Source organism: Prionailurus bengalensis, chromosome E1 (genome assembly GCF_016509475.1).
Source record: "Prionailurus bengalensis isolate Pbe53 chromosome E1, Fcat_Pben_1.1_paternal_pri, whole genome shotgun sequence".
Lineage (NCBI taxonomy): Eukaryota > Metazoa > Chordata > Mammalia > Carnivora > Felidae > Prionailurus > Prionailurus bengalensis.
Window position 1 is genome coordinate 39,207,063 of NC_057347.1, and position 21,412 is coordinate 39,228,474.

The 21,412-nt window shown below is 38.4% G+C and overlaps 1 protein-coding gene across 4 annotated transcripts; it reads right to left on the minus strand.

Moving 5' to 3' along the window:
- Positions 1-7,695: 7,695 nt before the first annotated feature.
- Positions 7,696-17,548, minus strand: KRT222 (keratin 222). 4 transcript variants are annotated; one of them, XM_043584379.1, is made up of 6 exons: positions 17,345-17,548; positions 14,118-14,246; positions 13,186-13,406; positions 10,570-10,646; positions 10,250-10,385; positions 7,696-9,816 (listed from the first exon to the last, which is right to left on the minus strand). In XM_043584379.1, exons 1-6 carry the CDS (start codon positions 17,438-17,440, stop codon positions 9,588-9,590), a joined length of 888 nt encoding a protein of 295 aa, XP_043440314.1. In that variant the 5' UTR covers positions 17,441-17,548; the 3' UTR covers positions 7,696-9,587. The 4 variants fall into 4 exon arrangements, with proteins under 4 accessions (XP_043440314.1, XP_043440317.1, XP_043440316.1 ...); XM_043584382.1 differs by having other exon boundaries at positions 14,118-14,242; positions 17,263-17,487; XM_043584381.1 differs by having other exon boundaries at positions 17,263-17,487.
- Between the last annotated feature and the right edge of the window lie 3,864 nt (positions 17,549-21,412).

The window sequence follows — 21,412 nt, forward strand, 5'->3', positions numbered from 1 at the left end:
CCACAACCCCTCCAGTAACCTTTGTTTGTTCTCCATACTTGAGTCTCTTATGTTTTGTCCCCCTCTCTGTTTTTATATTATTTTTGCTTTCCTTCCCTTGTGTTCATCTGTTCTGTGTCTTAAAGTCCTCATATGAGTGAAGTAATATATTTGTCTTTCTCTGACTAATTTTGCTTAGCATAATACCCTCTAGTTCCATCCACGGAGTTGCAGATGGCAAGATTCCATTTTTTATTGCCGAGTAATACTCCACTGTATATATATACACCATATCTTCTTTATCCATTTATCCATCCATGAACATTTGGACTCTTCCCATATTTTGGCTATTGTTGACAGTGCTGCTATAAACATTGGGGTGCATGTGCCCCTTCAAAACAGCATACCTGTCTCCCTTGGATAAATCCCTAGTGCAATTGCTGGGTCATAGGGCAGTTCTATTTTTAACTTTTTGAGGAACCTCCATACTGTTTTCCAGAGTGGCTGCACCGGTTTGCATTCCCACCAGCAGTGCAAAAGAGATCCTCTTTCTCCACATCCTTGCCAACATCTGTTGTTGCCTGAGTTGTTAATGTTAGCCATTCTGGCAGGTGTGAAGTGGTATCTTATTGTGGTTTTGATTTGTAGTTCCTGGATGATGAGTGATGTTGAACGTTTGTTCATGTGTTGGTTGGCCATCTGGATGTCTTCTTTGGAGAAGTGTCTATTCATGTCATTTGCCCATTTCTTCACTGGATTATTTGTGTTTTGGGTGTTGAGTTTGATAAGTTCTTTATAGATTTTGGATACTAACCCTTTATCTGATATGTTGTTTGCAAACATCTTCTCCCGTTACATCAGTTGCCTTTTAGTTTTGCTGATTGTTTCCTTTGCTGTTCAGAGCTTTTTATTTTGATGAGGTCCCAATAGTTCATTTTTGCTTTTGTTTCCCTTGCCTCTGGAGACATGTTGAGTAAGAAGTTGCTGCTGCCAAGATCAAAGAGGTTTTTGCCTGCTTTCTCCTCAAGGATTTTTATGGCTTCCTGTCTTACATTTAGATCTTTCATCCATTTTGAGTTTATTTTTGTGTATGGTGTAAGAAATATACCACATGCAGGTTCATTTTTCTGCATGTTGCTCTCCAGTTTTCCTAGCACCATTTGCTGAAGAGACTGTCTTTATTCCATTGGATATTCTTTCCTGCTTTTTCAAAGATTAGTTGGCCATAAGTTTGTGGGTCCATTTCTGGGTTCTCTGTTCTGTTCAATTGATCTGAGTATCTGTTTTTGTGTTAGTACCATACTGTCTTGATGATTACAGCTTTGTAATACAGCTTGAAGTCCAGGATTGTGATGCCTCCTGCTTTGGTTTTCTTTTTCAAGATTGCTTTGGCTATTTGGGGTCTTTTCTGGTTCCATATAAATTTTAGGATCATTTGTTCTAGCTCTGTGAAGAATGCTGGTGTTATTTTGATAGGAATTGCATTAAATATGTAGATTGCTTTGGGTAGTATTAACCTTTTAACAATATTTGTTCTTCCTATCCAGGAGCATGGAATCTTTTTCCATTTTTTTGTGTCTTCTTCCATTTCTTTCATAAGCTCTCTATGGTTTTCAGTGTATAGATTTTTCACCTTTTTGGTCAGATTTATTCCTAGGCATTTTATGGTTTTGGTGCAATTGCAAATAGGATCGATTCCTTGATTTCTCTTTCTGTTGCTTCATTGTTGGTGTATAGGAATGCAACCGATTTCTGTGCATTGATTTTATATCTTGCAACCTTGCTGAATTCATGAATCAGTTCTAGCAGTTTTTTGGTGGAATCTTTTGGGTTTTCCATATAGAGTATCATGTCATCTGCGAAGAGTGAAAGTTTGACCTCCTCCTGGCCAATTTGGATGCCTTTTATTTCTTTGTGTTGTCTGATTGCTGAGGCTAAGACTTCCAATACTGTGTTGAATAACAATGGCGAGAGTGGTCATCCCTGTCCTGTTCCTGACCTTAGGGGGAAAGCTCTTAGTTTTTCCCCATTGAGGATGTTAGTGTTGGGTCTTTCATATATGGCTTTTATGATCTCGAGGTATGATCCTTTTATCCCTAGTTTCTGAGGGTTTTTATCAAGAAAGGATGCTGTATTTTGTCAAATGCTTTCTCTGCATCTATTGAGAGGATCATATGGTTCTTGAACTTTCTTTTGTTGATGTGATGAATCACATTGATTGTTTTGTGGGTATTGAAACAGACCTGCATCCCAGGAATAAATCTCACTTGGTTGTGGTGGATAATTTTTTTAATGTATTGTTGGATCTGGTTGACTAATATCTTGTTGAGGATTTTTGCATCCATGTTCATCAGGGAAATTGGTCTATAGTTTGCCTTTTTAGTTGCATCTTTGTCTGGTTTTGGAATCAAGGTAATGCTGGCTTCATAGAAAGAGTTTGGAAGTTTTCCTTCCATTTCTATTTTTTTGGAGCAGCTTCAAGAGAATAGGTGTTAACTCTTCCTTAAATGTTTGGTAGAATTCCCCTAGAAAGCCATTTGGCCCTGGACTCTTGTTTTTTGGGAGATTTTTGATTATTAATTTGATTTCTTTACTGGTTATGGGTCTGTTCAAATTTTCTATTTCTTCCTGTTTCAGTTTTGGTAGTGTATATGTTTCTAGTAATTTGTCCATTTCTTCCAGATTGCCCATTTTATTGGCATATAATTGCTCATAGTATTCTCTTATTATTGTTTTTATTTCTGCTGTGTTGGTTGTGATCTCTCCTCTTTCATTCTTGATTTTATTTATTTGGTTCTTTCCTTTTTCTTTTTGATCAAACTGGCTAGTAAACCACTAGCCAGTCAATTTTGTTAATTCTTTCAAAGAACCAGCTTCTGGTTTCATTGATCTGTTCTGGGTTTTCTTTGTTTTTTGTTTTTTGTTTTTGGATTTGATAGCGTTAATTTCTGCTCTAATCTTTATTATTTCCTGTCTTCTGCTGGTTTGTGGTTTTATTTGCTGTTCTTTTTCCAGTTCTTTAAGGTTTCAGGTTAGGTTGTGTATCTGAGACCTTTCTTCCTTCTTTAGGAAGGCCTGGATTGCTATATACTTCCTTCTTATGACCACCTTTGCTGTGTCCCAGTGGTTTTGGGTTGTGGTGTTATCATTTTCATTGGCTTCCATGTACTTTTTGATTTCCTCTTTAACTTCTTGGTTAGCCCATTCATTCTTTGGTCGCCAAGTATTTGTTACGTTTCCAAATTTTTCCTTGTGTTTGATTTTGAGTTTCATAGCATTGTGATCTGAAAATTTGCATGGTATGATCTCGATCTTTTTGTACTTGTTGAGGGCTGATTTGTGTCCCAGTATGTGGTCTATTCTGGAGAACGTTCCATGTGTACTGGAGAAGAATGTATATCCTGCTACTTTAGGATGAAATGTTCTGAATATATCTGTTAAGTCCATCTGGTCCAGTGTGTCATTCAAAGCCATTGTTTCCTTGTTGGTTTTCTGATTAGATTATCTGTCCATTGCTGTGAGTGAGGTGTTGAAGTCCCCTACTATTATGGTATTATTATCAACGAGTTTCTTTATGTTTGTGATTGATTGATATATTTGGGTGCTCTCACATTTGTAGCATAAATGTTTCAATTGTTAGGTCTTATTGGTGGATAGACCCCTTGATTATCATATAATGCCCTTCTTCATCTCTTGTTACAGTCTTTATTTTAATGTCTAGATAGTCTGATGTAAGTATGGCTACTCCGGCTTTCTTTTGTTGACCAATATCATGATAGATGGTTCTCCATCCCCTTACTTTCAATCTGAAGGTGTCTGTAGGTCTAAAGTGGGTCTCTTGTGAATAGCATATAGATGGATCTTGTTTTCTTATCCATTCTATTACCCTATGTCTTTTGATTGGAGCATTGAGTCCATTGATGTTTAGAGTGAGTACTGAGAGATATGAATTAATTGCCATTATGATGCTTGTAGAGTTGGAATTTCTGGTGGTGTTCCCTGGTCCTTTCTAGTCTTTGTTGCTTTTGGTATGTATGTATGTATGTATGTATGTATGTATGTATGTATGTATTTCATCTTTTCTCCCCTCAGAGAGTCCCCCTTAAAATTTCTTGCAGGGCTGGTTTAGTGGTCTCAAACTCCTTTAATTTTTGTTTGTCTGGGAAACTTTTATTAGTCTTTCCTATTTTGAATGACCGCCTTGCTGGATAAAGATTTCTTGGCTGCATATTTTTCTGATTCAGCATATTGAATATATCCTGCCACTCTTTTCTGGCCTGCCAAGTTTCTGTGGATAGGTCTGCTGCAAACTTGATCTGTCTTCCCTTGTAGGTTAAGGACTTCTTTTCCCTTGCTGCTTTCATGATTCTTTCCTTGCCTGAATATTTTGTGAATTTGACTATGATATGACTTGTTAATGGTTGGTTTTTTTGTTGACTCTAATGTGAGTCCTCTGTGCTTCCTGGATTTTGATGTCTGTATCTTTCCCCAGGTTAGGAAAGTTTTCTGCTATGATTTGCTCACATAACCTTTCTATCCCTGTTTCTCTCTCTTCCTCTTCTGGGACCCCTATGATTCTGATGTTGTTCTTTTTAAATGAGTCACTGATTTCTCTATTTCTTAAATCGTGCTCTTTTGCCTTAGTCTCCCTCTTTTTTTCTGCTTCATTATTTTCCATAAGTTTTTCCTCTATATTGCTGATTCTCTGCTCTGCCTCATCTATCCTTGCTGCCGTTGGCATCCATTTGAGATTGCAGCTCAGTTATAGCATTTTTTTTTTCAAAAAAAATTTTTTTCAACGTTTATTTATTTTTGGGACAGAGAGAGACAGAGCATGAACGGGGGAGGGGCAGAGAGAGAGGGAGACACAGAATCGGAAACAGGCTCCAGGCTCTGAGCCATCAGCCCAGAGCCTGACGCGGGGCTCGAACTCACGGACCGCGAGATCGTGACCTGGCTGAAGTCGGACGCTTAACCGACTGCGCCACCCAGGCGCCCCATAGCATTTTTTATCTCATCCTGACTAGCTTTTACTTCTTTTATCTCTGAAGAAAAGGATTCTAATCTACTTTCGACTCCAGCGAGTTTTCTTATTATCGTGATTCTAAATTCTGGTTCAGACCTCTTGCTTGTATCTGTGTTAGTTAAGTCCCTGGCTTTTGTTTCTTCCTGCTCTTTCTTTTGGGGTGAGTTCCTTCATTTCTTCATTTTGAAGGGAGAAAAAGAATTAATGAGGTAAAAAATTTAAAAATTAAAAAAAGTTAAAATTAAAAAATTAAACACACACACACACACAATCTAATAAATGATGCTAGATCCTAGGTGTGTTTTGGTCTGGGTGTTGACAAGGGCTTGATAGATTAGAGAAAAAAGGGGAAAGAAAAAAAAAAGGAAATCATTGGAAAATTTGAAAAAATGAATACTGAAATAAAATGAAATGATGGAAGTAAAATAGAATTTGAAAAAATTTACACAAAAGTAAAAAGTATAGTAGAAAAAAATTAAAAATATTTTTAATAAAAATTGAAAATAAAAATAAATTGTTTCTGTATTCAAGAAAAGAAACGAAAAAAAGAAAAAAAAAAAGAAAATTGAATAGATGGACCAGCGAACAGATTGAAATACAATTGAAATTACTTCATTTTCCCCTAGAAGTCAAACTATGAAGTGCTTTATAGCCCATAAACTAAGCAGGCGGAGAACACTCTTCTGTGTTCCTGAAGAGTGAGATTGGCCCCGTTGGGCGGGGCTTAGTGTAATGGCTCTGTTCTCCACTAGATGGCGCTGCTTAGCTTACTGGGGTGGATTGTTGTTGCGCATGTAGGTGTGTTTGCGCATGCGCGGGAGCAGTGAAAATGGCGTCACCCAGCTACCCAGTCTCTGGTATCGGATCTCTGCTCTCCCTGACCAGCAAGCCTGCACCTGTCCTTTGTCTTCGGCTTCCATCCACTCCCTGCTTTTACACTATCCGTGACCAAGCCCCAGGCAGCACCTCCCTCCTGAGTTTTATCTCAGATGCGGCTGTGTTTCCCGACCCCTTTCTTCTGAGGGACTGCGGCTTTGACCCGTTCTGCCCCTCTGCCGAGGGTCTCACCGAGCAATGGCCGGGTGCCAGCTGCACCCAGGAACATTCACGGGACCATGCTGCTGCCAATGCTCAGAGATTGCGGCAGGGTGCCAGCCTGCCCCAGAAAAAGTTCACACACGATCGTGTAGCAGCAGCATTTCAGGGGTTATGGCAAATCACAAAGTGCATCTGGCACCGGGCTTCACCCCCAGCAACTTTGTTCCAGCACCAGCAAATGTGGTTGTTCTCCCGGGTCCACTGGGCCCTTCCCTTTGGGGGACTGCCGCTCCCTGTGTGGCTCGAAGACCCTCCAGACTTCATTCTGCTCCTGGGGATTCGCCCTTCTCACCAGAGCACTGCCAGGTATCGAGCTGCGGCGTTTCAGACTCTATAGAGTCTTAATAGAATTTCAACCCTCTCCTTTCTCCTTTCTCCCTTTTTAGTTCAGTCCCTGAGGCTGTTTCCACTTTTCCACTTTCTCTCCAGCTGCTTTTGGGGGGTGCTTTTCCTGTATCCCCCCGTCTCCATCCTCTCTTTACATGAAAAAGCGGCTCCTTGCCCTCTGTGGCTTCTCTCTCCCCCAGTTCACCTCTCTGCATCCGTACCTGCTGAGTTCTGGGGTTTAGGTTGTGCAGATTATGTTAATCCTCAAATCAGTTTTCTAGGTGTGCAGGATGGCTTAGCATTGAGCTGGCTGTATTTCATGGACGCGAGACACACAAAAAACCTTCCATGCTGTTCTGCCATCTTGGCTCCTCCTCTCCATAATACATTTCCACTTGACACTTTCAAATTAATTTAAGCATTTTTCTTTTTTTTACTTTAGAGAACACTTTTGTAATTTGAAAACTATCATGGTAGAACAGTTCAAATTAGGTAACTCACTGGGAAAGAATAATTTAGCAGCAATTGAAGAATTTGGAAAATTTCTTTACCATTTGTGTTTTGAACTATTACTTAATCACCATCAGCTATAACTGTCCTCACAAATTCCCAATGACAATTTTCATCCAAATGGCATTGTATATTTGAGTAGTGCTTTGTCAAATATTTTCACACGTATATTATTTCAAACAACTCTGTGCTGTAATCAAGGTAGGAATATTGCCAAGCATCACCTTTCCTTTGTTTTCAAGTGTGAACACTGAGGCTTAGGGGACTCAAGTAATTCCTTTCTGGTCACATGGGAAATTAGTGATGGTGCCTGGGCTAGGATCCTATAATCATTAGTAATTGGAATCATTCTTTACTTTTGTATTTGTATTTTGACATATACAAAAGTCAGAGACTCCAGAATATTAAGTTCTATTCACCATAAAATGAGGATAAAATCTTGTAGAACTGCTGTAAAGTTTGGAGATTATGTACAACTTTGCTGAGTATAGTGCCAAGGGCCGAGTAAACATTTTGCAAATTATAGCTACTGTTACACTTTTCCCAGGATGGTGGGATTATTTTGATTCTCTTAATTAGAATATACCGTTTATTCGACTATACCATTCTTAAATTCTCTTTTGCAAAAAAAAGTATAAAAACTGTTCTGTCTCCACCATACTTGCACATTTCTTCATTCCCCAAGTGAGCTAATAATATCAGAACAATTAAACTTAATACAATGTATCAGACTCAAATAAAATGCAACTTTCAAGTTCATGTTTCAGGTTTTTTTTTTTTTATTGTAGTGGTATCATTTACTCTGGTAAATTCATATCCCAATTTAAAATGCCCCAAAGCAAATAAAACTTTTTTATAAAGTCAAGTACTGTATTTTAAAATGTACATGTTATACACACAAGAGCTGCATAGTGGAATTACTATAACAAGCAGTTACATTCATGACGCCCAGTACTGTTTTTAACACTGTATATAGATTACGCTGGATACATTGTTTTATTATGCTTACTGTTGCTTAGTACAGTAACTTTAATACAATAGCTTATACGATTGCATTTTTCCAAAGCATTGATAAAGTTTGTAGCATAGCATGTAACTAATATTGAATGAAAACACTTATGTACAGGATGTATTTTATGTCAGATGCTTGCACAAGAATAAGCATTTAACGTGCCGTTGTATCCTTGACAAAACAAAATCATCCCTTCTGCTAAATAGGATAAGACAGGCTAAAAGGAATCTAAAGTAATTGAAAAAGAAAATTTAAAATTTTTATATCCCTGTATTATGTTAAAGATTATTTAACACAATTTTCTCCTGGTTAAAATATACATTTTGTTCTGTTTGAAATGAGAGAGAGAGAGAGAGAGAGAGAGAGAGAGAGAGAGATTGCAGAGGCTATACTAAAAATGCTAAATGAGCTGTAGCCCTTATATGACACTTTAGCTGGGAAAAAGTATGGTGAGTTGTACTCAACATTTTTTCTGCTTAGAAAAAAAGTAATAGCCTATAAATTTCTAATGTTTTAAAACAGGTATTATTATTTAAGGTCTTAAAATAAATAAATATGCCTGTATTAAACAAATTAGGTTGTTTAAAAAACTTTGCAACAATACTTGACTTATTCACAAATATATTTTCTGTCCATATTTATTACAGTTTGAACAATTTAAAAACATAAATCCTGCAAATAGCTTAGATAACAATACTGTTATCATAGTTCACATAAATGATTGCAAGAAATATTTATAATACTTTTTATAGTATCTTATCTAATGCTCACACTGAATATCCAAATTAGTCACATTGAGCTTGACAGATGGAAAAGTTGGGATGGTGAGATTGGAGAACTATTCTAGTAACCATAGCAACGAGATTTTCATCTTTTGTTTGTGCCGCTGGCCTTCTGATTTTTTTGTGGGGGAGGACACAACCTTCAAGTTCTTTGAATAAAGTTACTCTTCTGGAAATCAGATAATGATTACAAAAAGCTTTTGTATGAAGATTAACTTAATTTTATTTAATCATCAAATTAGCGAGGGGTGTGTTCTATAGCTTGCTCAGAACTGCTCATGGAAAGTAACTGTTTTTTTTCTAAGTGTGCAAATAATTGTCTCAAAAAAAGTTTTTTTTAGTTATGTGAATAGTGAGTCCTCTTTAAAAGTTTGTTTATAATTGTTTTCCTTTCTAAGTAGAAAAATCTTTTTAGATATAACCAGTCATGGAATAATGATGCATAAGTTAGTAGGATTCTTAATGTGATACAATCATACTTAAACAAACTGTTCTTTTTCCCTAGAATTTTTGGCCAGTTGAGTGAAATTTCAAAGATTTAAGCCAGCTTAACACTTACAGTCTCCGATAACATTTCAAGGAAAAAAGAGAAGACTGTGTGGAGTAAATAAAATAGAAACCATACTGAATTTCTGATTTTATTTTTAAGCTCCCCCTCTTCAAAGAATACATCCATAATTAGATTCAGAGAAATTTTGTTCCTTACTGTTTGTTTTCTGAAGAGAATTGCACATTGATCATAACATACATACTTAATAATTGGGACAGAGGGTGATCAGTATGGCCTACCCTATGGCCTACCCTTGGTCCACCCTAATGTCATTTTCAAATCAAGTCAAATATTGTCTTTGGATTAATTAGCTCCGGATGGAGGTTTGATAGAGGGGATACTACATGATCTTCTCATGATAAGCCTGACTTCTATATCTGGTAGATTATCCTGCTTAGTCTGTAAACACCCTTCATCAGTGGCTGCTAAATGAAGGTCAAAACGAAGAGAAACAGATTTTTTCCTTAATCGAGGGTTGTCTTTAAAGAAGGAGCCTTCCCATTCCTTAATAACTTCATCCACTTTCTCTGTCCTGAAATGATAAAATAAACCTTTCCATATAAAGAAGGATGGATCTATTAAAAATACCTAATATGTATTCCATATGAAAAAGAAATCAAGAAATTTGCATAGTTCATAACTGACACATTTTGGATTATAACTCACAATTGACATAGTGAAATTTATAATTTACATACTTTAAAAATCAAATGAATATAATTTCCAAGGAGTTCTATGCAATTCACATGTTTGGGTTATAATTTTAGAAAAATGGTGAATTAAGGGTTGAGTACTCCTTCCTCTGGGTTTTTGTTTATATGTATCTAGTCATGTCGGATTTAAAAAAATCACAGCATATTAAAATTATGTTTGGAAACATGCAAAGATCACCGAGATTACACAAGTGAAGTTAATTTCTTTGCGTGTGTTTATTATTGTTTCTTAGTCAAAATTATTTTACTTACTGAATTGTGCCACGAGCCTCTGTGCTTTCCTTCACAACATTTCCATTCAGTAATGCTTGTTTGGTCACTGTTTCCACTTTTTCGTTCTCATACTTTTGTGGGAGTTTGGTTGAGAAAGATATTTCATTTATAATGGCTGTGTAAACATTAACACGAAATATTCAATTTTGTAATACTAGTCAGTTGTAATACTAGTCAGTCAATTTCTGTGTCAAAGTTTACTCAAACATTGCTTGTTTTTGCTACTGTACAGTATTTATTTATAATGCCTATAAATGACGTTTTACTTTTCAAGTCATTTACTTATATTAGAAACTCACCTGAAGGTAAAACAAAACCAACTCTACTTGTCGTAGGTTTTTGTTCTTTTTTCTCACCTTGGATACAACCATAATATCTGAAATTGGAAAGAATCATATTATAGAAGCAAGACCATATTAGCCTTTAATTGAAACAAATGCTCGCCAATAAGAGAATGGATAAATTGTAGTATATTCATACAATGGAAATACTACTTAGCAGTGAAAATAAATGAACTAAAAGTACACTGTATCTTTTTTTAAATTTTTAAAAATGTTTATTTATTTTTGAGAGAAAGCAGAGACAGAGAGACAGAGCGTGATGGGGAAGGGGCAGAGAGAGGGAGACACAGAATCTGAAGCAGGCTCCAGGCTCTGAGCTGTCAGCACAGAGCCCAATGTACACCTTGAACTCGGGAATGGCAAGCTCATGACCTAGGCCCAAGTTGGACGCTTAACCAACTGAGCCACCAAGGCGGCCCAGGGTACACTGTACCTTTATGGATGAATCTCCCAAGTATAACATTGAGTGGGGGTGGGGGAAGGTAATTTGTAGGTAATTTTATAAAGGTTAAAATAACACACGGGGCACCTGGGTAGCTCAGTTGGTTAAGTGTCTGACTTCGGCCCAGGTCATGATCTCACAGTTTGTGAGTTTGAGCCCTGTGTCAGGTTCTGTGCTGACAGTTCAGAGCCTGGAGCCTGTTTCAGATCTTGTGTCCCTCTCTCTCTGCCCCTTCCCCACTTGCATTCTCTCTCTCTCTCTCAAAGAAATAAACATTAAAAAGATAATAATAATAAAATAACATGCAAAATATCTTCATTTTTTGCTTAGGGATACATATCTACATATTAGTATAAAGGAATGTGTGAGAGAGACTGAGAAGCATCAAATTCAGGATCCAGGTTAGACTGAGGGAGAAGGAGAAGATGGGGGGATGTGCTTTAGGTGTCTAGGGTTGGGGTGGAGAGATGGCAACAATACTGTATACGTTTCATTTCTTGAGCTGGGGGAAGTGTGTACGTGAGGTTTGTGAGATTCTTCTTGATGCTTTCTCATGTATCTTAAATATAGCATAACGAAAATGTTTTAAGTTGTTAAAGGAATACGGGTTTAAAGGCCACTTTATTATCATCTTGAATGATCAGGCATTTAATAAAATCCACCACTTATTATATTTAATGACAAATTATATGTGTGTGTATATGTTTATATAGCACTCTTTTTTTTAATTTTTTTTTCAACGTTTATTTATTTTTGGGACAGAGAGAGACAGAGCATGAACGGGCGAGGGGCAGAGAGAGAGGGAGACACAGAATCGGAAACAGGCTCCAGGCTCCGAGCCATCAGCCCAGAGCCTGACGTGGGGCTCAAACTCACGGGCCGCGAGATCGTGACCTGGCTGAAGTCGGACGCTTAACCGACTGCGCCACCCAGGCGCCCCTATATAGCACTCTTTTAAGCACTATACAAACATTAATCTATTTAATCCACAAGGGAACCCTATGAGGTAGGTAATATGATTCCCATTTTATGGATGAAAAAACCCCGAGGCACAGAGAGGTTCAGTAACTTGCCTCGTGTCCCTTAGTAAGCGGTAGATTTGGAATTCACTTTGTGTTTTTCAAAGCTTTAATAAATGTCAAGACACTTAATAAATGTCAAGACTTATAGGTTAAAGTAGTTTCCTCTAATTTTGTAGAGGACTAAGAATTCTGAAGCAAGCAAGAATGAAAGTTTCTTTCCACGGGAACACGGAAAATTGGAGGTCGTGCTGTATTCAGAGCCATGTGACCTTATACGTGATTACAGATTATGAAACTGTAAATTAGTAAGAATTTCTCTTGTGATATTTTGATACCTTTTGTTATCAGGACATCTGGAAGACTTTCAAAACATGTGCTCAGAACTAAACTTCGTATGGTTGTAACATAATCCTGTTTTATTATTATTATTAATTATTATTATTATCATTATTAATTTTGGCTTTTGATGTGTGATGGGAGTGGGCCTTGGGTGGGGAGATGTGGTCATAGGTGAATTTTCCAAGCTTTCTTTGTGGGTGGTCCATGGAAGACAGTGACTAATTCTAAAAGAGATGAATGGCAAGGAAAATGAAGAAGTTAAGAAAGGTCATTTTTGTAGCAACTGAGAATTATTCACAGTTTGTTCTAGGCTTGACACACTCCTTGTTGTAGCTAATGTGCCCGACTTTGGCCATTCTGTTCATAATTTTGGGAGGCTGAAAATAGTTCCTCCACATATTCTTTGCTCTGCCTACTTAATTCTGTTTAGGAACTCAGTGAGCATGCTGTGGTGATGTTGGTTTTTTGTTTTTTTTTAATGAACTTAAAAAAATATTTATTTATTTTTGAGAGAGAGAGGGAGCAGGGGAAGGGCAGAGAGAGAGAGAGAGGGAGAGAGAGAATCTCAAGCAGGCTCCACACTGTCAGTGCAGAGCCTGATGCAGGGCATGACCTAAGCCAAAAACAAGAGTCCCACCTTAACCACCTGAGCCATGCAGGTGCCCTGGATGTTGGGGTTTTAGATGTGATTTCTAACTGCCTCAACAAAGATGTAAGTGACTCTGTATTTCTGGCCACTTGTCATTAAGTACTGTATATGGAATTAGGTACCTGATTTCTTCCTTTTCTAGGAGGCGGCGATAAGTGGCGATTTCTTGTTCTAGCCTCATCTTTGTGTTGAGAAGCATCTCGTGCTCTTGCAGCTGCTTTTCGATGCCGCGCCTTACTTCCTGTAGCTCTTTTTCTAGTCCTTCGATCACAGCTTCTAGGTCTTGCAACTGCATCTGGTAATGCTGCTCGCTGGCATGTAGGGAGTTTTCAAGGCCCCTTTCCTGTTTTACACAGATTGTCATCAGTGAATCAGTGCAACAAAATGTGTTTCTGAATCTGATGTGTAATGCCTTCATTCGATTGTGTTCTTTCTTAAAGGTTTGCAATCGTAGTATATCACTTATGCAAGAGATGTTTCCTTACAACTTTGTGTATGACTCAAATGACAAAAATCATAGCTAGAGAGCGTACTATTTCAAAGGAATCCTGTGATAATTCTTAAAACAACAACAAAAAAATCTACAATGTAACTGACTTATCACTCTGATTTTTTGATTTTTAAAAATTGAAAATGTAGCATATCATATGTCAAAGCAGAGCAGGCTGCTTTTAAAGGCACGTTAGGAAAGCGTTTAAATATTTTTTTACTATTACAAGTCACAGGGGTGTAGATAGAAGACTCCCCACAGTTACAACTTTGGATAACGAAAAACGCTATGTTCTCCCATGCCAGAAATTAGAGAACCCCAGGATGATAAGCAAGGATTACTTCCTTTTTATAGGCATGAACCAAACCTCGAGTGAATTGCTAATAGCCGTGGCCACGATGGACGGAGCAGGGTAGTCGAACTAGCACCAGGGATAGATTTCAGTGGCCTTGATTTTCAGTTTCTCACTGGAAGTTAATAGGCATTATTCCTTTCTCTCTCTTAATCAGCAAATGCCTGGGGACTGAGTGGGCCGGTCACTTTTAAGATCAAGATGATTCTCACCACCGCCTGGAGAGATTCAATTTCCACTTGCAGGTGGTGCCACTGGCGTCGAGCTTCCTTGAGTTCTGCTTGAGCTGCTTTTAGAGCCTCTTCGTCTTTGTCCATTTTTTTGCTCATATCTTCTTCTAGCTTTAAGAAAGCCACCACCACCAAGAACAACAGACACAAAGAGCACTCTTGAAAATGAGACCTTTAAAAGTAAATCCTAAAAACATAATATAGGTGTCTCATTTTTTCTTTAACCTGTTAAATTTCAAATGTGTGTTCCAGTGCTTAGTTACTAATTAATCAGGTATGGGAGTGAGTGGATTGCATGCTGAGCGTTAGTTTTCTCAGGTATAAGATGAACCTTAGAAGTCTCTTCCTACTATGACAGTCTAGGAAATGCAGAGAAAAATACATCTATTTTAGTGAAAAGTAACAGCTTGCAGGATCTAAGCTTGAGACCTCTGATTCTGAACGTTCTATTATTTATGGCATTATTCAGGAAGAAGGATTGAAACTCAGCTATTATTTCGCCCCATATTTTCTTGTAGGCTGCTTTGTAAAAGCAGATAAACAGCCATATACTCTAAACCAATCAATTCTGGGACTGGGTATATGGACGGGGATTAAACACTGCTGGAAAGTATATTATGAATAATTTAGAGAATTAAGTTATCATAGGCATTAGAAGCTCTAAAATAGACTTCCGTATAAAGAGAACCCACTGGTGATTTACCCTTTTCAAATGATCTTTTTGGAAAGCATGTTAATCTTGGGTATCTAGGGAAGTAGCAAAAATTACATCTTTAAAGATTGTTTTCTAAATGTTGACATATTAAATAATAAATGGAATATGTTATATTTGGCTTTAAATGTTCTTATGCTGATGTTCAAATCAAATGAAAGTATCTTTTGACAGAATTCTCAACATTTGGCCCCAAAAGCAGCAGGAGCAATGGAAGGAATTGATTGTATAATTTTTAAAGCAAAAATAACTTTTTAATGTTTTTATCAAAATGCATTTTGAAATAAAAAATTTTAATTTGATGACACAATAGCTATTTTTTAAAGCAAACATGGTAGTAAATGAACGTTTACAAACTTCAGGGCGAGGCATTAAAGAACAAAATTCATACCTTTCTTTAGGTTTGTTGTATCACTTGCTCTTAGCGCTATGTTGGCAAAGTCAAGCAGCAATACATACCAGAGCAATTACAAAACAGAATGTCAAGAACTTAGGAAATAGGAGAGCATAACAATGCTCGTGTCTGCCGGTCTTTTGGATTGTGTATGAAACTGGCAGCTATGTTCGCGTGGCAGCTAGAGTCCAAAGATGGCCTCCACTGAACCACACCTCCCCAAATTCATGTCCTCGTGTGGTCCCCTTCCAAACTGAATCTGGGCAGACCTGTGTCTTGCTTTAGCCAGTAGAATGTGGCAGAAGTGCCCATTCTAGCCCTAAACATTAGGAAGCCCTGAAAACTTGCACTCCTGTGCTTTTGGGAGTTCTGGGCCAGCATGTTAAGAAGTCTGGATACGCTGCTGGAGAGATCACGCACAGGCCAGATGGAGAGGGAGAAACAAACCCAATGGTCTCAGCTGAGCCAGCCTTCCCAAAACCCCCTGCCGAGGTTCCAGACACATGAGTGAGCCACCTTGGATGTCCTAGCCCAATTGTGCTCCACGATGATTATAGTCTCAGCCAACGTCACATGCAGCAGAAGAATCACCCCCACTGAACCCAGTCAACCCACAGAATCATGAGAGACAATGCCATCGTTTTAATCCACTGAATTTTGGGGTAGTTTATTCTACAACAATGAATCACCAAAAGCTTATGTTTCTTTATTTTATAATAATTAATCAGGCTTCTCTGAATTTCTGAATTCCTTGAAAGAAATCCTCTAAAGTAGACTGACGTTAAGAAGACTCGAAATAAGTTACTGCAACTTTTCCCTTTTACTTTAATTTACTCATTTTGGCATCATGACTTACAAACTAGATAACTTGTATTGGTACCATTGCAAAATAGTTTCTTTGATCTATAATTTTCAGAAATTGTCATCTATTAATTTTTTCCCTTCTCTTTGCAAAAGGTGAGTGAACTATTCCAGTACTTAAATATTCTAGTGACTTTGCTTGATTTAGGATACTGATCATTCTTTGTGAAGACTGAGAATATTACCCTGAGGTGCAATTTATATTGCTACCAAAAATGAACTGCTAATGAAATAAAGCCCTATGATTTCCTGGAAATATTTTTTCCCTTTCAGTGAGGTTCTTAAGTTCACTCTTTGCCATATTTGGGTGCCTGGACTAGAACTTGAACTCAGATATGATAGGTAAACGAAATGAACAAACAAACAAAAACCCCCAAATCCTGAATTTGTAAATTTTTGTTTCTAAATTATTTATTTGTGCATTTATTTAAACATTTGAGGTATTCATGAGTTGCTAAATGTGATTGTCACTTTAAAGCAAAGTAAGTCTATGAAATTGAGAGTCAGCCCTTATTTAACTTGGCTTTCTCTTTTTTTCAGTGCTTAAATAGTTCATGGCTTGTCCAATAACTTGGACAATGTTATTGGAAATAAACATTTCTCATCTTGTAGTACACAAGCAAAACTGTATAAGTGGGGAGTCATTATCAATGTGGGGAATTTCGATTTGTCCCAATTTATACCACTGCTTCTGAATGCCATGTTCACATATTTAGGTAATTTCTATTTATAACAATCTGGTATAAAACTGAGCTCATTAAAACGATGATGGAAACCTTTTAGAAATATTTTACTTAGTTTTATTTCTACAAAGTATGCAAGCTAATAAATCTTACTAGAAAGCTTGCCATATTAAAGATGTTATTTAAACAATCTCTATAAATAACTCCATAATATCTTCGAAGGGTATTTGAAATACTTCCTTGCTGAAGGATGTCTAAAAGAGGTTAGAGTACCCCATTTTATTGTATGTTGGCCCCATGTTTCGTTAATGATAGTAACCTCCTAACTGACACAAAAATCAAATGCATCAATTGACATTCATTGAATGGTCACCTAATAGTCTAATTAGAGCGTTTCCCCCTGTAGTCCAGTCACATTGCAGTAAAACCTAAATTTCCTTCCCCAGTAGACGCTGCATTGAAAAGGAAATACTGTACCTCAGAGAGGCCGGGACAGGAATTGGATAGACATGGATTGTCTCCTTATCCTGGAAGGTGCCTGTCTGTATGAAATCATTACCTGGATCCTTGTTGAGAGCACGGTCTCTATCTGATTTCTCGTGAGGAGCTTTTCATAGTTTGCCCTGATCTCATTGAGTAGCTGGGACAGCTCCATTCTTTTCCCATCCTCCACCTTGGCTAAGTGAACCTTATCGATAGGATGAGTCGCTGCGGCAGAGCTGGTCTGTCTGCGTCGAGCAGAGAGCGAGAGCTCCGCGGAGCCTTAAAGACGCAGAGCTCCTTTTTCACAACCGCGGAAATTCCTGTGTCTCTAATCAATTGTGCAAATAATTGGCAAACCCTTTTCTCCTCCTGTCGGTTTGGTAGATGTGTCAGACTCTCCATAAAGGAACAGAAAAAGGAAAACATCCGCAGTATTCTGAAATTGGTTCTCTGTAAAGTTGAACCCTTGGCGGGGGGTGGGGGTGTGTGTATGTATGGGTCAATTTACCTTGTGGAAAAGGACATGGGGAATAAGATGAAGGAAATTGTATTTTTTTTTCCCCAAGATAGTGCATGGAAATTAATCCGGGCTGCAAACATGATAGCTAAAATTTTCTTTTACAGTTTTTCTTGCCATTTGGATTATTTAAACAGAAATGCTGTGGTAGGGCATTATTAGAACATGTTGTAAGTCTGGAGTATTCTGACAGGTGTTGGAAAAGGCTACCATCAGATTAAGTTGGCCATTGTCCTTAGCCACAGGACTGATTGTATTTCTCTCAAATGCATACCGTGTGGTTCACGGCAGGCTGCTGGCCTGATGGCAGGGTTTGATGTATTGAGGCAGATTCCTGAAGGCATATTCTGATGAGGCTATAGCCGCAGGTAAGGGCTAATTGTGAGAGCTGAGAGTTAACATTTCCAATGTTTTAACAAGGTTGAAGAAATACAACCAGATGGTCTGCCTACAGGGGTATTCACTGGGTAAGATTTATTGTGGGGTTACTCCTTCATTAGGAAACGTATAGTTCACAGACAACTCATACCTGTAAATATAACATTTGTGCACTTTTCTACCTTCAAAAAGCATCATTACATCTATCATTCCATCTAACCTTAATCCCTGTCACTTTGTACCCTGAAAAGGTCACAAACCGGAAACAGAAGGGGTTAAGGTGTCTTGCCTTATGGCGATGTGACGGCATCTTTGGGATTGGAACTATGATTGCTTGGTTTTCTTCCATATATTGCCTCATCTGCCTCTGTATTCTCTCTCTCGTCACCTAAATTTATTGTTTACTCTGGCCAGCTCGCTGTTATGACTGAAATGTGGGTGACTGAAATATTTTTGAGAATGGATCTATCGTCATTGTTATTTGTAGAGTGGCTTGGCTGGAATTGTGTCCAAACGGTAGTTCAGGAAATAATCAATCCTTGGCTCTAGTGCTCACAGGGCCTTTGAATATGCAACGTGTTCTTTTAATTTCTGAATTAACGCACTGCTGGCCAGGCCAGTCTGTGCTGGGCATTCCTACAGTCCTGTGCAAAACAAGCTGAGAGGAGAGGTTCCAGGTCATTCCTGTCCTCTGATTAACCTGACCCTTGCCTCCTCCACCCTCCCCACCAGCCACAACCGATTGGCCTAGAGACGGACAGTTGACTGAAGTGTGGACAGACAGTCCATAGGTCAGAAACCTATGAGTTAGCCTGATACAAAAGCTCTGATTACAAAGGATCAGTTATGAATATCTAAACCAGACTCTTCCTCTTTCTTGGTAATTGCAACGGAGACATACAAAGAGAATCAGGTGGTTGGTAGTGGGAAAAACAGCAAGAAAGTAAAGAAGTACAGTCATTACTTTATGTAGCTCCTGCTGATCTCTGCTGAAAAATACAGAGTTGAACTGGCTTCCATAGAGGACTGGTCCTGGCAATCCGCATTTTAAATAGGACTCCCAGATGTGTCTTAAGTACCCTACAGCAGTGCTTTCCAATAGGAATATAAGACGAGCCACACATGTAAACCACATGCGTATTTTTAAACTTTCTAGTAGCCAAATAGAGAGAAACAGAAACAAGTGAAATGAATTTTAATATTATACTTTATTTAACCCGATAAAGCCAAGGTATAATTATTTCAACATGTAATCAATGTAAAATATTAAGATATTTTACGTTCTTTATATTTGATACTGTCTTTCAAAGCCAACATATATTTTTATAGCCCATTGCAATTCAGACAAGTCACATTTCAAATGCTCAATTGCCACATGGCTAATGACTACTGTGTTGAACAGTGCAGCTCTAGTATTTGGCCCCCACTGCCTCACACAAATGAGAGTTCCATGCCTGCGCGCCTCCACATGAATCTTAGATTAAAGGAAATAGTGCTAGATTTTTTTTTTGAGGTGGGGGGAAGGAGTAGTATTTGGGGCACCTGGGTGACTCAGTTGGTTAAGCTTCGGATTCTGTGTCTCCTTCTCTCTCTGCCCCTCCCTCACTCGTGCTCTGTCTCTCTCTCTCTCAAAAATAAGTAAACATTAAAAAAAAATTTTAAAAAAAAAATTTTTTTTTCAACGTTTTTTATTTATTTTTGGGACAGAGAGAGACAGAGCATGAATGGGGGAGGGGCAGAGAGAGAGGGAGACGCAGAATCGGAAACAGGCTCCAGGCTCTGAGCCATCAGCCCAGAGCCCGACGCGGGGCTCGAACTCACGGACCGCGAGATCGTGACCTGGCTGAAGTCGGACGCTTAACCGACTGCGCCACCCAGGCGCCCCTAAAAATTTTTTTTAAAAAGGTATTCTGCAAGCATGTGAACAATGAAGTTAACTATTTCAAAAATCTCAAATATCATTTTTCAAGGAAAAAATATTGCTAATTTACTTTTCAAAAACACTGCCTGGGTGGCTCAGTCAGGTAAGTATCTAAACTTTGGCTCAGGTCATCATCTCATAGTTCATGAGTTCGAGCCCCGCATCGGGCTCTGTGCTGACAGCTCGGAGCCTGGAACCTGCTTCAGGTTCTGTGTCTTCCTCTCTCTCTGCCCCTCCCCTGCTCACACTCTGTCTCTGTCTCTCTCTTTCTCTCAAAAATAAATAAAACATTAAAAAATATTTTAAAAACCCACTGCCCTTCATTTAAAAATATCAGTAACAATAGCTCATTAAACACTGTGGCATATATAAAATTGCAGGTTTCATGCAATTTTCAGTGCACTAACTCTATTACACCCTGTTCTCTTATGCTTTAAAAATCATAACATTGCAAATAAGCAAGGATGTCATAGGGACAATCTTGAATCCACTCTGGTTATCAGAAGGAAATCATTTGAAAATGTTGTACTTTATTAATAGGAACTCATTAGTTATAATACACTTCACAACAGCCAAAATGCTGTGGTTGAGGACACTGGCTCTAGGGACATTCCTGAGAGTGGGCCCCAGACCCTTGGGGCTTAGTATTCAAAACTGAAGCCATTCACTCAGTCATTTGGTTATTGGATGGCTACTGTTTGCAAAAAGTGTGTTGGGTGCAGGGGAGTTCTGAAGAGGAGAGGTGACCTCCTGGGGCACGTGGTGGGGAGAAAAGATGGAGAAGGCATTATAGGGAAACCAGTTTAAAAAAAAAGTGGTCATGGGACACTTGGGTGGTTCAGTCGGTTGAGTGTCCTACTTTGGCTCAGGTCATGATCTTACAGTTTGTGAGTTAGAGCCTGGAGTAGGGCTCTGTGCTGACAGTGCAGAGCCTGCTTCGGATTCTATGTCTCCCTCTCTCCCTGCCCGTCCCCTGCTTGTGTGTGTGTGTGTGTGTGTGTGCGCGCGTGCTCTCTCTATCAAAAATAAATAAACATTTAAAAAAAATTAAAAACAAAACTGGTCAGGGCCAGATCATGGAAAAGCAGGTGATGAAGGCTGGGTTTTATTTGGCAAATAATGGAGAATCGTTGCTGATTTATGAAAGGGGAGGTCCCATGGTTGGATTAATTTGGATTAATTAATTAATTGCAAAAGATTTCGGTGTAGGGATGCCGATTGGAGAAGCAGTGCTAATGAAAAAGAACATAAAGCTATTTCCACCAAAGTTCAGGGTGAGAGACCCTAGAAAGCCGAATTTGAGTAACACTGTGGGAATAGAGCAGGGG